Genomic DNA, 13,786 nt, shown 5'->3' on the forward strand with positions numbered 1-13,786 from the left:
TGAGCCAGGGGAGGGTAGAGGGAGAGGGAGAAGCAGACTCCCCACTGAGCAGGGAGGCCAACGAAGCTTGATCCCAGGACCCTGAGATCATTACCTGAGCTGAAGGCAGACACATAACCGGAATAAGCCACCCAGGCGCACCTAGATGAGAATTTTTGAGTGAAACATTTCAAAAGCATACATACACATTTACCATATAGTGGTGAATTTATGTGGAAGTTAAAATTATTTACATTTGAATTACGTAGAACCTATTCTCCTAAGAATTTAGAAACTAAACAAAATTCACATGTCAAAAGACATTCTAATTGGCAAACTGTACTTTCCGTAAGTACAAATCATGCCTCTTGTTGCACATTAACAAAATTACTCATATCTAATAGTTCATTAGCTAAATCTATCCATGAGTTATAAATAGCTATAAATTGGTTCAACATGGGAATACATTATGTTCTTTTACCTGTATTTAATTTTCAGGCTAAAGAGCTCTGGTAAGCCAAAAAAATTTCTTGCCAACTTGGGAGAATGGGTTGAATAATTGGAAAGCCCTTTCTGCGATGTGCTTTCCTTGTATATATTGCTCATCTATTGTCAGAGATCACAAATTTGATATATTTTAGAGGTTTCTTTTTCTTGATACTGTTCGGTTTCTTTAAGAATAAACCATCAACTTCAATTTCCCTTCAAAAAATAAATCATTTTACATTTTAGGAGGAAAGTTTACATTAGCCCTATCTTTAAAACCTTGAGAAAATACAAAACAAACTGAAGAAAAACTAGCAGATGGAAATTACAATATGTCTTCCCAAAGACTCTCTTCCCCAACATGTCTTTTTAAAGAATTACTTCTGTAATATGCTTCACAATATTAAAATAAAAGCATTTATAACTTGGTGCAAACAACACATGGCACATGTAGTACAGATACTTATATGAGTTTTCCTTTATGTAGGTTAAGCTGTCTGTTCAGATGAAGAGCTTTATGAAAGAGTGCCCACTGAAAATAATGATTCATGGATTAAGACACAGTTCTTACATACTTGTAAATAATGTAGTCTGATAACAATATTTTCTTTATCTTTTAAACACTATATTCTTTTGATTTTTTCTGTTATAAATTATTTTCTGTATTAAAGACTACATAATAACAATAGGCATTTCAAGAGTTTATTTTATGTCAGATAATACGCTAAGTGTTTCACATTAATTTAATCCTCACAAGAACCCTGTAAAATAAATATCATCTCCACTTCCTAGGTAGAAAAATGTAGAGATACTGTTCCAATGCCCAGGACCACTGCTTCTTAGTAGTGTACCCAGGATTTTAATCCAGTTCTGATCTCTAAACCAAACTGCTTCACAGATCCATTAAATATCACCTGGAGGTATAGTAGGATAATGTGTTTTGCTAGCAAATTACTATAAAAACAGATGGATGGACAAACACACATAAGTAGACAAAACAAGGAAAGCTTATGAAATGACACCTTAAAAAAGCATAAAAGAATAAACAGTTAAATATGTTGTCCCAGAATATTAAGTAATGTCAGCTGAGACTAAAAGGAGTTAACTCATTGTATATAAGAGCTATTACAAATGCTAAAAAAAAATGTACTTTTTAATAGCTAGATATATCTTAATATGAAAGATAAAACAGTAAAATTTCTTTAAGATTAAGATGTTATTTAAGCTGCCTATACTCTTTCTTTCTTCTTAAAAGAAATATTAAGTAAACATTAGAAATAAGTAAGAAAATAATACAAGAGCATAGAAAGAGTTTCAACTGTGGAGCCATACTGTAAAAACTAGGAGTACTAGTAAGTAGTATTTAAAATTTTAAAAAAGCCAAGTACTTTTAGTGGATATATCAGTAAACAGATGAAAACCTACTTGTAAACTAACACCAGGGCACAGAAAGACGTAAGAGGCAACTAAGTGATTTTTAAAAGCATTCTGACACTAGTACTAAATAGGCTAATTAAAACTACAGAAATGCTGGCAGAAGATAAATAAAACTCTTCTTTGTTTGGAATTAAATTCTTAATATCTTCTTATAACAACTTACTAGAAGAGAAGGAGGATAATTAATTATTTCAGCAATAACAATTATCTGTAACTGGTTCCCAAAAAGTTGATATGGGAAGACTAAAAAGCTGACAATCATGTTTGCTTTCAAATTCTAAGAAGCACGTGGAACAGAGATTTATTGGTAGGATAGGGAAAATAAGAGGGAAACCATCTGCAGACTAAAAGGCAAAACTGATGGTAAGTTCAAATTGTAGCATATTTGTAATGTCAAGTTTCTTGAAGGCAGGTATACTTTTCAAATTCAGAAAACACAGTACTACGCCAAAAAAATAATAAATGTATTATCTGTTGAAGTAACAGAATGAACTATTTTCTATAAAAGCCAAAAGTTCTCCCTCTGGGGTCAAGACTAGAACAGTAGTTTCTGTAGCTCTATTACATGAGCTAAACATGTAGGAGCTAAAAATGCATGTAACACCAACAAAAATTAACTTATGGGGGAAAATGCAAGCTATGCTTTAAGAAAATAACCTAAAATGGACTATCTACAGCAGTTACCTTTCTATAGGAGTTAGCCAGCACTATTTGAATCACTATCATAAAAAGAGTAAGGACCACTAATGAAATAGATTTACCATTAATATTACTCCCTGAGATCAAAGAGAAGGATTAGCTGGGCTTGAATAATAAGCAGCAGTTGCGATCTACTACTATCATGTCACTTTCACTACATTTCCAAAATTTGGAGGAAAAAAAAGACCAGAACTACAGCAACTTTCAATTTATACCATGTATGGGATGACAAAATATAAAAGAACCCAATTTTATTACAAGAAGACAGGTCACACAATAGTGGTCAAGCTAGTCCTAGTTGGTAAGAGTGGTGCCACTTATCCTTTCCTGCCACCGCTGTCTTTTATGCAACTTGAGCACAAGTGGGAGGAAACTGGTCCTCTAAGCTCTGGCTGGCCTATGACTTTATCTGCTTTTCCTCAGTGTTCTGCAAAACAAGCCATTTAATACTACCAGGAGGTGCAACAACGTGGAAAATATCTCCTCACTCTCCAGGTCTTCAAATTCTCAAAAGCCAATATTTGAAATACATCATTATACTTCAGAATTGCCACCATACTTGATCTAACTGTACCTCCAGGGAACACATTCTGAAAAAGTACATTTTTCTTTCTGAAGTAAACCTCATTGGGTAGGGATATATGCTAAAAAAAGTCCTAGTTCTCCTAAGTCATAGGCTGCACTTATTTACTGCATAAAGCATTTAAATATAACATTTATTGATTACCACTTAAAAAAAAATTCCCTTTTCAGCCGAAACTGTCTCTGGAGGACAATGACGTTCCAAAATTTATCTGCTATTGTGAAATACTAGTTCCATTTCTTTCCCGCTGATGGAAATTCATGTCTCCAAAGAGCCAGTGAAGTTGGAAACAGTCTTTCTCTACCCCAGCCCCTCATTTTACAGATAAGTAATCTATAATCTGGACATTTATATGATTCTCTCTAAAATTAGACATATGGCTAGCTTAAAAGGCAGTATCAGAATCTGAACCCAGGTCTCCAAAACCCCTAACTAGCGCACTTAATCCAAATTCTCTGAGGAATCCTTAATCACTTTGTCATTTCTTCAAGTTCCCTCAATACCTTATCCCCCTAATAATCAAAGTGTCCATTCTATGGATCTGTTTTTCCTCCATTACGGCATTTTAAGGTGAAGAGTCTAACTGAACACAGTGATACAGGTACTGGTTCTTATATTTTGAGGGAAGAATTTCTTCTCTCCTGCCAGTGAAAGATGAAAATTAAATCCTGAGTATTCATCAGTAAAATAACCTCACATCTTAATATCATGTGTCAGACACCCACAAAAGCTTTAAAAAGTCCTTGGTGGCAACATTCTTACATGTTCTTGAATAACTTGGTTCAAGTCTGCATTCTAAAGTGGGTAGTAAAAAGGAAGACAGAAGTTCTTTTTCAACAACGGTTGTTCCATTATGACTTGATAACTACTTCCGTGGCAAATTTAACCTGAACACTTGAAGATTAGAAACATAGGTGATAAAGGCAAACAATATGAACTGTACAAGAGCAGGAACATTGTCTTGATTTCCATCTCCTGAAAAATGTATACAGCCGCTGCAAATTTGTATCACAAACTTAGTCCTCTAAGATAACAAGATGTTTCTTAGTGGTTTTCTCCTGCTGTTCTCTGACTTAGAAATAGTTTTGTAGAGACTTTTAGACTTTTAAAAACTATTTAAGCTGGTATCTAAGTCTTTGTATCATATATTAACAAAAACAACCAATGATCCAGTAGGGCATGCATGACACCCACGGAAAAAAAAATAAAAAAATAAAAAACAACTAATGAACCTGGATCTGGAAAAGAATGATGATTTTATCTTCAAAAAGCAAAGGCCGTATAAATAGCAAAATAAGCCCAAAATAAATGTCTGAGGGCTTAATCATCAAATGAATAGTTGATAAAGGAAAATTATTAAAGCAAATCACTTTTCAAACATGGTGCTTCTCTTTTAATGTTTATCTCACAATGCAGAACATCTGCTACAGTTATCAAAAGTATACTGATCTAAACATATCGTGTTAAGGGCTTCATATGTAAAGCCTTTAGCCCTTAATCCTTACAACACTGTAAGGTAGGTATCTATTATTATTTTCACACTGCACTAAGAAAACTAGGGCACTTAAAGATTAAGTAATTTGCCAAGGTTAAACAGCTCGAACCCAGCTCTGCAGGTTCTGAAACCTATGTTTTTTAGACACTCTACTCCTTGGTAGCACAGAAAATTTGAAAATATGGTCAAACTCTTAAGTTCTATCTGATGCATTATCCAAGCCACTATAAATTGTGTGTGTGGTGTGTTTGTTTTTTTTTTTTTTTTGGTGTCAAGAAAGACTCAATAGTTTGCCATCTACACTTCCTGATTTTAGGTTCGGTTGTTGTCACAAACGTTTTTGTTCACCACATATATTGCCTAATCACTAGAACCCAAAAGGAGTAAGACTGGTTAAATTCTTAAACTTTATTTCCTGCTGGCCTAGAAGAACTTACTTAACCACTGTTATGTCTGTTAAGTATTAAGGTTTTCTTAGTGTAGTGAAACACTAAAGTTATCACTTAAGTCTTAAAGGGAATCATCTATGTTATTAGTCATTTTACCTGTCAGTGAAGTTAAGAGCAGATCAACAGGATATAAACCTGGGTTGTTTCCTTCTTTAGGGGAAATTTCTTAATGACTTGTTAATTAAACCAAATGGAACAACTGGCCCTCCCAAAATGAAGTGTAGTGGAAAAGGAAACAGAGGAAAAGAAGAATCACAGTAAGTTACGTGGTGATCTACTTTCACCAGTGTTAGGAAAGCAAAGGATGAATCTCCTCTTGAGTAACTTCAGTCTGACCACAATGGCCACTTGTTACACCTACCACCCACTCCAACACTTCAGGTTCATTAGGAATTAAAAGAAACCCAGTAAAGTACACAACCCGACCAGGCCTAAGGTCTCCGTACCACACCCTCAGGAACACAGAGGGTCAGTGCATTGCGTCCCTCACCCCCAAGTCTTCGCTGCTACCCTGGAAGCAAAGCCCACAGCCTGGGGCCAAGACAGTCCTTCGGCCAGGGCACTGACCCAGCTCCACACAACCCCGCCCCCTCCCCTGACCAAAGGGTCTATGCCTAGAGGAATGGAGGTAGGGGTAAGGTGAGAAAGGCCTGTATAGGAGAGGAAGGGGCTAACAGGATGTTCTGAAACGAGGAAGGGTCCCTTCTCAGCCTCGCCGGGCTGGACGAGCTCCGGGCCGGGGAGAGAGCCGGCCGCCGCCATGATGGGGTTGGCCGAGCCGGGGGGGGCGTGACGCGGGCGGCCCTGGGCGCGGGGCCAGCTCCCCTTCCCCCTTCCTCCCCTCCCTGCGTGGGCCTCGGCCACAACTGACCCCCCGATACTCACGCTTTGTCCACCAGCTCCCGCACCTTCCACATGTTCAACATCGTGCCCCGCGCGGGCCGAGACGCCGCCTCCCTCCCCTGTTCCCCACGGACCCCGGGACACTTCCGCGCCGGGGCAGATCCAGGCCGGGATCGCCGCCGCAGCCCGCCGCCACGAACTCCCCCAGTTAGGTCCTTCTCTGGCCACAGCCGAGGCGCCGCCGGTGACACGTCGAGACGCGGGGGCAGAGGCGCTGCGTGGAGCGGAAGTGCCCCACTTTCCGCCCGCTGCGCGCGCGGGGCACACCGGGACTTGTAGTTCTTTGCGCGCCTGGCGGACCAGTTAAACTGAGAGAGTTGGTGTGGTAAGTTTGGTACTATTTCTGTCAGACTTTCCCAGTTCTACGCACGCTTCCCCATGCCTCTGACCTTCGGCACCAGAAACTCTGGGTGATGGGGCCCAGCAATCTGTGCTTTAACGAATCCTCCGTGCTCAAGTGTCAGAAGTACTAGTATAGGAGCTGGCTTCACTCAGACAAACTTTTCGAACGTAAAGTATTGCTTCTCCCCAGAAACAGTCCACAGCGTGCTAGGATTTTGAACCTTCAAATTGAAAGGATTTTCTTGTAAAATAAGTCTTGTTGAAGTATTACCTGAGAAAGTACAGAATAAATCATGTGGGAACAGTCCAGTAAAAAAGAGAAATATAAAGTATTGCTGTTATTAATAATGATTATACAGAAATGTTATTGCTATATGTGTTTGTATTCCACATTGACAGAAGCATCACTGCGTTTGGTTCCAAATATACTTCCTTCTTAGGGCCTGAATTTTCATACTGTAAATTGAAGAGGTTGTATTCTAAAACTTATTCCACTCTTATTCTATGATACAGTGGTTTTATATTTAGACAGCTATCTAATATCCTCCTTAGATACTTCATCGTAAAGCTCAGAAACTTAGTTCACACTCTATAGGAAATTAGAAAGACAACACTAGGACATGTCCAAGAACTTGGCAGGTTTATATTCTTAAGCATAGATATACACACACTGCATTCAGTGTTTTATTGTAATGTCTGCTGTCACTTCATTTTTCACTTATTCATTTTTAAGTTTGTTCATGTTAAAGCTGCAAGAAACCTTAAAATTCATTTGATCCAACTGCTTAAATTTTACAGTGCTTTTCATTCTATAACTACTTATTGAGAATTTTCTGTGTGCCAGGAGTAGGGAATACAGCTGGGAAAAAGAACGACATGGCCTCAGCTCTCTAGGATCTTAAAGGTCTTTGGAGCAAATATAATAGTCAAGGAAACATTTAAGATAATTGCAGATAGATAGTGGTTAAAGAAAACAGAAGATAATGTTATAGAGAATGATGTTAGAGGAAAATAACATTAGGGAGTATTTAGCGCCTCTTTGAGGACACTATATTTAAGTTAAATCTTGAATGATGAAAAGGAGATGGCCATAAAAAAAAAAGATCTGCAAGAAAAGAATATCTGGTGAAGAGGAAGACTCTGATTCACAAGGGAGAAGTGAGATTGATTGCTGCTAGTTGTGATGCCTGTTAACAATGATCCTAAATCAAGAACCCAGAACTTCTGACCCCCTAATTCCTCAGGTCAAGTCACCTTCACATTGCATCCACTTAATTACTGGAAGCATTTTTGAAAGTGTTTCAATACAGCTTTGGGATTAAGGCCTGAGAGAAGCAAGTTGAAAGAATTGCCAGAGAGAAAAGTATAAAAAGCAGAAATCGGGACAAAGCTCTCTCAAAGCTTTGTCAAGATAGGAGTGCTTGGGCAGACATAAAGTGAATTGGATTGGTGGGTGGGGAGAGGCAGGGAAAGATGAGAAGAGATAGGTAGAGAAATGGGGCTTTCAACTGAGAAGTTTGTTTCCTGTAGAAAGGACTGTCCAGCCCGAGATTCAAAGGATGGACTGTGGCCAGAGGAGTTAAGAAAGAGAAACTACCTTGCATAAATAATAGCTCAGCAAGTTAACTTTCAAACAAGCAAGTCCAGGGTACACCTCAGAATGGGCCTGGCATAAAAATAACCACCTTCCCTGCCCTGGGCCTGTCTGTACATTCATAGCAATTCACAATCAGCATCAACAGAATTACCTAGAGAGTACAATGTCACTATCTACTTTGCTTGTTTCAACACCAAGTTTGGAAGTGTCTAGACTTATTCTCGTGTTGTCACGCTGGGGTCTTCTAGAATGTAACAGCAAAACACCTGCCCGTCTACCTTTGGTTCAAGAGAGTCCCTAATGGACTCAGAAGAACCAGACAAGGAGAGTTTGTTAAAAAGTGGTCTCCAAAGACTAACCATTTGCATGTCAACAAAGTGTTCCATTTTTACCTTTTATCTTGCAAGTTTGGGAGGAGTTTCCATAGTAACTTCTTTGTGGCAATTTAAATGTGTCCATTGTAGAAAAATAAATGAGAAAATGTCCCAATCACCCCTCTTCAGGAAAACACATTTTTCACTAAATGAGCTGACACTTTGAGTAAGGCCAAACCAACACAAGGTTTGAAAGCAAATGTACTCAGATGTGTGAGGCGCCGTTGTAGACTCTGGCTGCATATCTTCTGTGGTTGGTTCCCTGATGTTTCCTTCGGAGGATTTAATTCATGGTACACAGGTGTGGCAACCATGGGGAGGCACAGCCCAAATCTCTCTTTAAGAGAACCAGTTGCAAGGAATGTGAATGGCTGACAGCTTCCAGTAGCCACTCCTCAGGGATCCACCACAGCATTGACATCAATTCCACGCTCTCACTCCTAGGCAGTGAGTGAGCATGTTGGAGCCAGGCCATTTCTCCTCAGTGCAAGACTTCTGTACTGGGCAAGCATTGCCCTGGGCTCCCCATCTGCCTCTCCCAGAACTCCTCTGAGTTTCCTTGCAATCAGGGTGTCTTCCTACCCAATCTTCCTCCCTTCCCTCTCCCTTAACAGGTGTCAGAACTTCCTTGGAGTCTGAGGCTGTCCCCACTTACTCTTGTTCCCTCTTCCCTTTATTCTTCATAGGTGTTTCCCCCAGTTAATCTCTTACACTTGTAATTCCATCTTGGCTTCTGCTTCCTGCAGTAACCAAATTGACAGGACAGGCAAACAGTTCTACCTTGGTTTCAGTATTTGGTCCAATGAGTCCTGTTTCTGATCACACCTGACTGTTCCTCTCTAGAAGTTGAGATACTTTTCTAATCATATTATAAGAGTTGCCACAAAAGCCATACAGATTATATATTGCACAACCCCAGGGGCACCATTTCTATGGACTACCATGAACTGCCAGATAATTAGCCACAGAAAAGTATAAAGTAGTGGTTAAAAAGAATAGATTCTGGAGACAAACCTAGGCTCAAACTCTGCATCTGCTGTTCAGTGGCTTGGGCATTTGGGATAAGTTAGTTAAACCAGTATAACACAGTGATTATGAACTGGACTCCAGAGCCAGATTGCCTAGGTTTGAATCTTAATTTTACCACTTACTAGCTGTGTGACCTTGGGGGAATTATTTGACACCTCTGTGATTCAGTTTTCTCATCATAATGGGGAATAATAGAAACCTATCATAAAGGCTTTTTCAGACAATTAAAAAAAGGTAATGTTTAAAAAAATCTAGAACAGTACCGTATGCAATTGTCAACAAGTATTTAGTAAAATCCTACTATGTCCCGGGCATTGTGCTAGGTGGTGGATATGCAATTGTAGATAAAATCAGCAGAGTATACAGCAAATAGATGTAGTGGACATAATAAACTCAAAGCAAAATGCTGAGGAACAAATGAAATAACATATACAACTTACTTTACACTGCGTCCTACATGTAGGAAGTCCTCACTAAATTCTACCTCATTATTATCAACTCGCTTTTCTTATGTGGATCTCAGCTTTTTCCTTATAAACTGAAGGGTTGTTCTATCAGAGTATCCTAAACCTCGCCATACATCAGAAATTCCCAGACATCTTTAAAAATTTCAGGGTTTTTTCGTCCTGCCCCAGGAGTTCCTGATTCACTGTTGTATTATTTTCTATATTTTTGGTCACAAGTGACAGAAACTCAAAACTAGCTTAAGCAGGACACAGGAAACTGGGGAGTTCAGAGATAAAATTTGCCTCAGGAACTTAGCAAATACTGTCAGAACTCTCTTTCTGATGCTCATTTTCCTTTATTGCAAATAGGTTTCTCCTAGTTGGCAGGAAATAGGGCTACCACTCTGTGGAGAATGGGTTCCATTTTTTCAATTAGGCAACCAAGGGGGAAGAGACACTTTTGTCTTTCATCCACCGAGTCTAATAACACAGGGAAGGACTCTGACTGGCCCAGTTTGGATCACGTACCTATCATGGGACCAATCCTCTAGAGAGGTGTATATTACAGAATTGGTAGACCTAGGAGAACCACACGGAGTGGGGAAAAAAAAGAGTGCTCTGAAGAAAGCCATGCCTTGGCAGACAAAAACAACAGTTATTTACAACCATAGGTCTAAGACATCTTTATTTTTAAAAAATTTCTTAAATGATTTTGCCAGGGTTTGAGATGCCCCAAGTTAGATGACACCACGTTGTTTCTAAGTCTGACACCTTTTTTTTCTCTTTTTTTTAATGTCTAAATTACACAAAGTTGAGTTGGGGAACAGCAAAAGAGAAAAAAATACCACGGGCAATAATAGGAGAAAGAAGCAATGAAGAAAGAAGGGGTTAAGCGGATTGCAGCACTGTGTATCAGGTAAGCTGGTAGCAGGGCACACCCTTGCTAACTCTCTGTTCTGCTCATAGCTGGGCTCTTCTTGCCTGAAATTCTGTCTCCTTTCAGGGCTGTCAGCAGGGCTCAGGTAGGCCTATTCAGAAAGCCTGGTAGGTGCTCCAAAGGGCTAACATATTTGCAGTCTTTCTGCAAGAACGTGCAGGTACTGGCGGGAGGTGAGATGGAGGTAGAAGTGCTCTTGGAATCACTTCCCTCCCCCCTGCGATTCTCTGTCTCTCTCTGTCTCTTGACCAGAGGTGAGCCCAGAATGGATGTGCTGCTCCTAGTGTCTAGGTCTCTGAAAACTCTATGCACAGGAAGCCAAGGTATAGTCATTGAAGCAATGAAGCAGCTTGCGACTGTGGGAACTGATCCTGCATTGTCAAGTCACATTCAGGAGTGAGCAGTGTGGATATCAGAAAGGTTGTGCTGGCAGGTTTCTGAGGCAGGGTCTTTCTGGATAAGGTCAAGTGTCTTGGGAAGGCCCACAGGTGTCCAGAATTCACACAGAGGCTCTGCTGGTCCTTGAACTTCATCAGTTCATCAAAAGAATTGTGCTCTAGGGCACCTGGGTGGCTCAGTTGGTTAAGCGACTGCCTTCAGCTCAGGTCATGATCCCAGGGTCCTGGGATCGAGTCCCACATCGGGCTCCCTGCTCTGCGGGGAGCCTGCTTCTCCCTCTCCCACTCCTCCTGCTTGTGTTCCCTCTCTCGCTGTGTCTCTCTCTGTCAAATAAATAAATAAAATCTTTAAAAAAAAAAAAAGAATTGTGCTCTAGAGGAAGAGCTCACTGCAATAGACATCAAAGGAGTATGATGGACAGACCACTGCTTTTTTTTTTAAGATTTTATTTATTTATTTATTTGTTTATTTATTTATTTATTTGAGAGAGGGAGAGGGAGCACACATGCATGCGAGCACAAGCGGGGGAGGGGCAGAAAGGGAGGGAGAAGGACAAGGAAACTTCACTCTGAGCGTGGAGCCCTACATGGGGCTCAACCCCAGGGCCCCGAGATCATGACCTGAGCCAAAAACAGGAGTTGAACACTCAACTGACTGAGCCATCCAGGAGCCCTGACCACTGCTTTTTAATAAGCAAAATGAATGTGGCTATAAACTTGGGGGATCTGTTAGAACAAGGCATGTTTTCCTGGTGAGGAAGAGTCAGCATTCAACATTTGTTGGCCACCTGAGATGTGCAGTGGGGTTAAACAGATGACTAAAACCTGTTGTTACCCATACACCGTCTAGTCCAACATGGAAGATAGACATGTAAACAAACAAAAACCATAGCAAGATATTTAAGGAGGCAGTATAATGTGGGGTAGAGGTCAGAGCACTGTCTGTGATACCAGCAGGATCTTGGTTCACATCATGTAGCTCTGGGACCTTGGCTAAATTACTTGACTTCTCAGGTCTTGGCTCCCTCATTGGGAAAATGGGGCTGATATGAGCCCCTGACTCATAGCATTGTCGTGAGGAATGTATGAGATGACACACTAAATTGCTTGACATGTAACAAGGACTCATTAAATAAGATCTGTTATCATTGTTAAACTGTTTATATCCACAGATCATGGGTGATGTGGCAGAGGGTGTTAGAACAGGTTCATTGAATCTTTCAATAAACTTATATTTGGACACTTGCCCCATTGCCAAGAATTATACTGTGATAAACAGATACAATCCTATTCTCGCGAATTTTGCAGTCTGAGGGAGGAGATGGCTATAGAGCAAATAAACCTTCTCCAAATCTATCATTTCAAACTATGATGAAAGCTACAAGAAGGAAAGAATGGGCTACTATGAGCAATGTGGCAGTGGTATTTCATTCATATTTCATTCCCAAGAAAGTCCTCTCTGGGAAAGTGACATTTAAGGTGAAGGTGGAAAGATAATTCTGAGTTAATGAGGTAGAGAGAGGAAGAGTATTCCAGATAGAAAGAACAGTGTGCACCAAGGCCCAAGGTAGGATAGAGCTTGGTATGTTCCAGGACATGAAAGAAGGCCCAGTGAGACTGGACGGTGATGGGAAGAATGATCAGAGATGAGCGGGGGAGGTGAGCAAGGACATGCTACTTCTTTGCCTGCTCAATCCATTCTCCATCCTGCTCTGCCTTGTTGTGTGCCTCCTGACTTACCTCTGTGGACTCCATTACCTACATTCTCATGGCTTCTGGCTTCCAGTTGGGTTCCACCAGTGTTGTGAGGGTGGATCAGAAAATGGTGGAGAGATTGGTCCTGATACTTCTTTCTTTTTCCTTCTTGCTTCAGCAGCATGGTTCTGGGTGTAGCCTAGTCCCTCTTTGGCCACTGTAGGTGTCACTGGGAGACTTGTATGTCAGGTTAAGGACCTGGTCTTTTATATTTTTATTTGAAGTGCAGTGAGAAGCTACAAACATGCTATAGTTACTTTCTCATCACATCATTCTCGTACAGTTACAACCCATTTCTCATCTCCTCTTAACAGGAAGGCTGTCTTCTTCACAAACACACTCCTCTTCATTACTTCTCAAGCCACAGTTGACCAATTCTTCCTTCTCAAAAATCCCTGCTCTCTTAGCTTTCAAGATCCCACAGTCTTCTTGTCTTTTCTATATTTCAGGCTCATTAGAAATCTTTTGTTCCTCTCCCCAGCTTGTAGATGGTGAGGGGCTCTCTAGAACTTCTCTCTTTCTCCACTGCCAATGTCAGCCATAATTATCTCTCATATGAACTAAGTGTTTCCTAATTTGTTCCTCCATGATCTTTTCAAATCATAAATTGAATGTTTATGTTACTATTTGCACAAAATACTTCAATGGCTTTTCATGGCATTTAGAATCTAAACTTAACCTATCAGAGGTTCATCCCTGGTCCAAACTGCTATTATCCTGGAGGAAGTCTGCTACTTTCACCCTCATGTGGGTTACAACTCAAGGTCAGTTCTGGGAAAAAAGGGTGGTGGTGGCCATGGGCCCAGCAAGTACCCCTAAAGTCTGTCATTGGCAGCTTGGCAGTACTTTTTTTTTAACATTTAAAAATATATGTATA

The 13,786-nt window shown here is 40.3% G+C and overlaps 1 protein-coding gene across 1 annotated transcript in view; it reads right to left on the reverse strand.

The window, feature by feature from the left end:
* The window catches only part of CLINT1 (clathrin interactor 1), a 57,593-nt gene extending 51,401 nt beyond the window's left edge, over positions 1-6,192 (reverse strand). The window contains exon 1 of the mRNA XM_036096251.2: positions 6,014-6,192. Within this exon, the coding sequence (XP_035952144.1) occupies positions 6,014-6,054 (41 nt within the window). The 5' untranslated portion in view covers positions 6,055-6,192. The remainder of the gene's footprint in view (positions 1-6,013) is intronic.
* Between the last annotated feature and the right edge of the window lie 7,594 nt (positions 6,193-13,786).

Source organism: Halichoerus grypus, chromosome 2 (assembly GCF_964656455.1).
Source record: "Halichoerus grypus chromosome 2, mHalGry1.hap1.1, whole genome shotgun sequence".
NCBI classification, from domain to species: Eukaryota; Metazoa; Chordata; class Mammalia; order Carnivora; family Phocidae; genus Halichoerus; species Halichoerus grypus.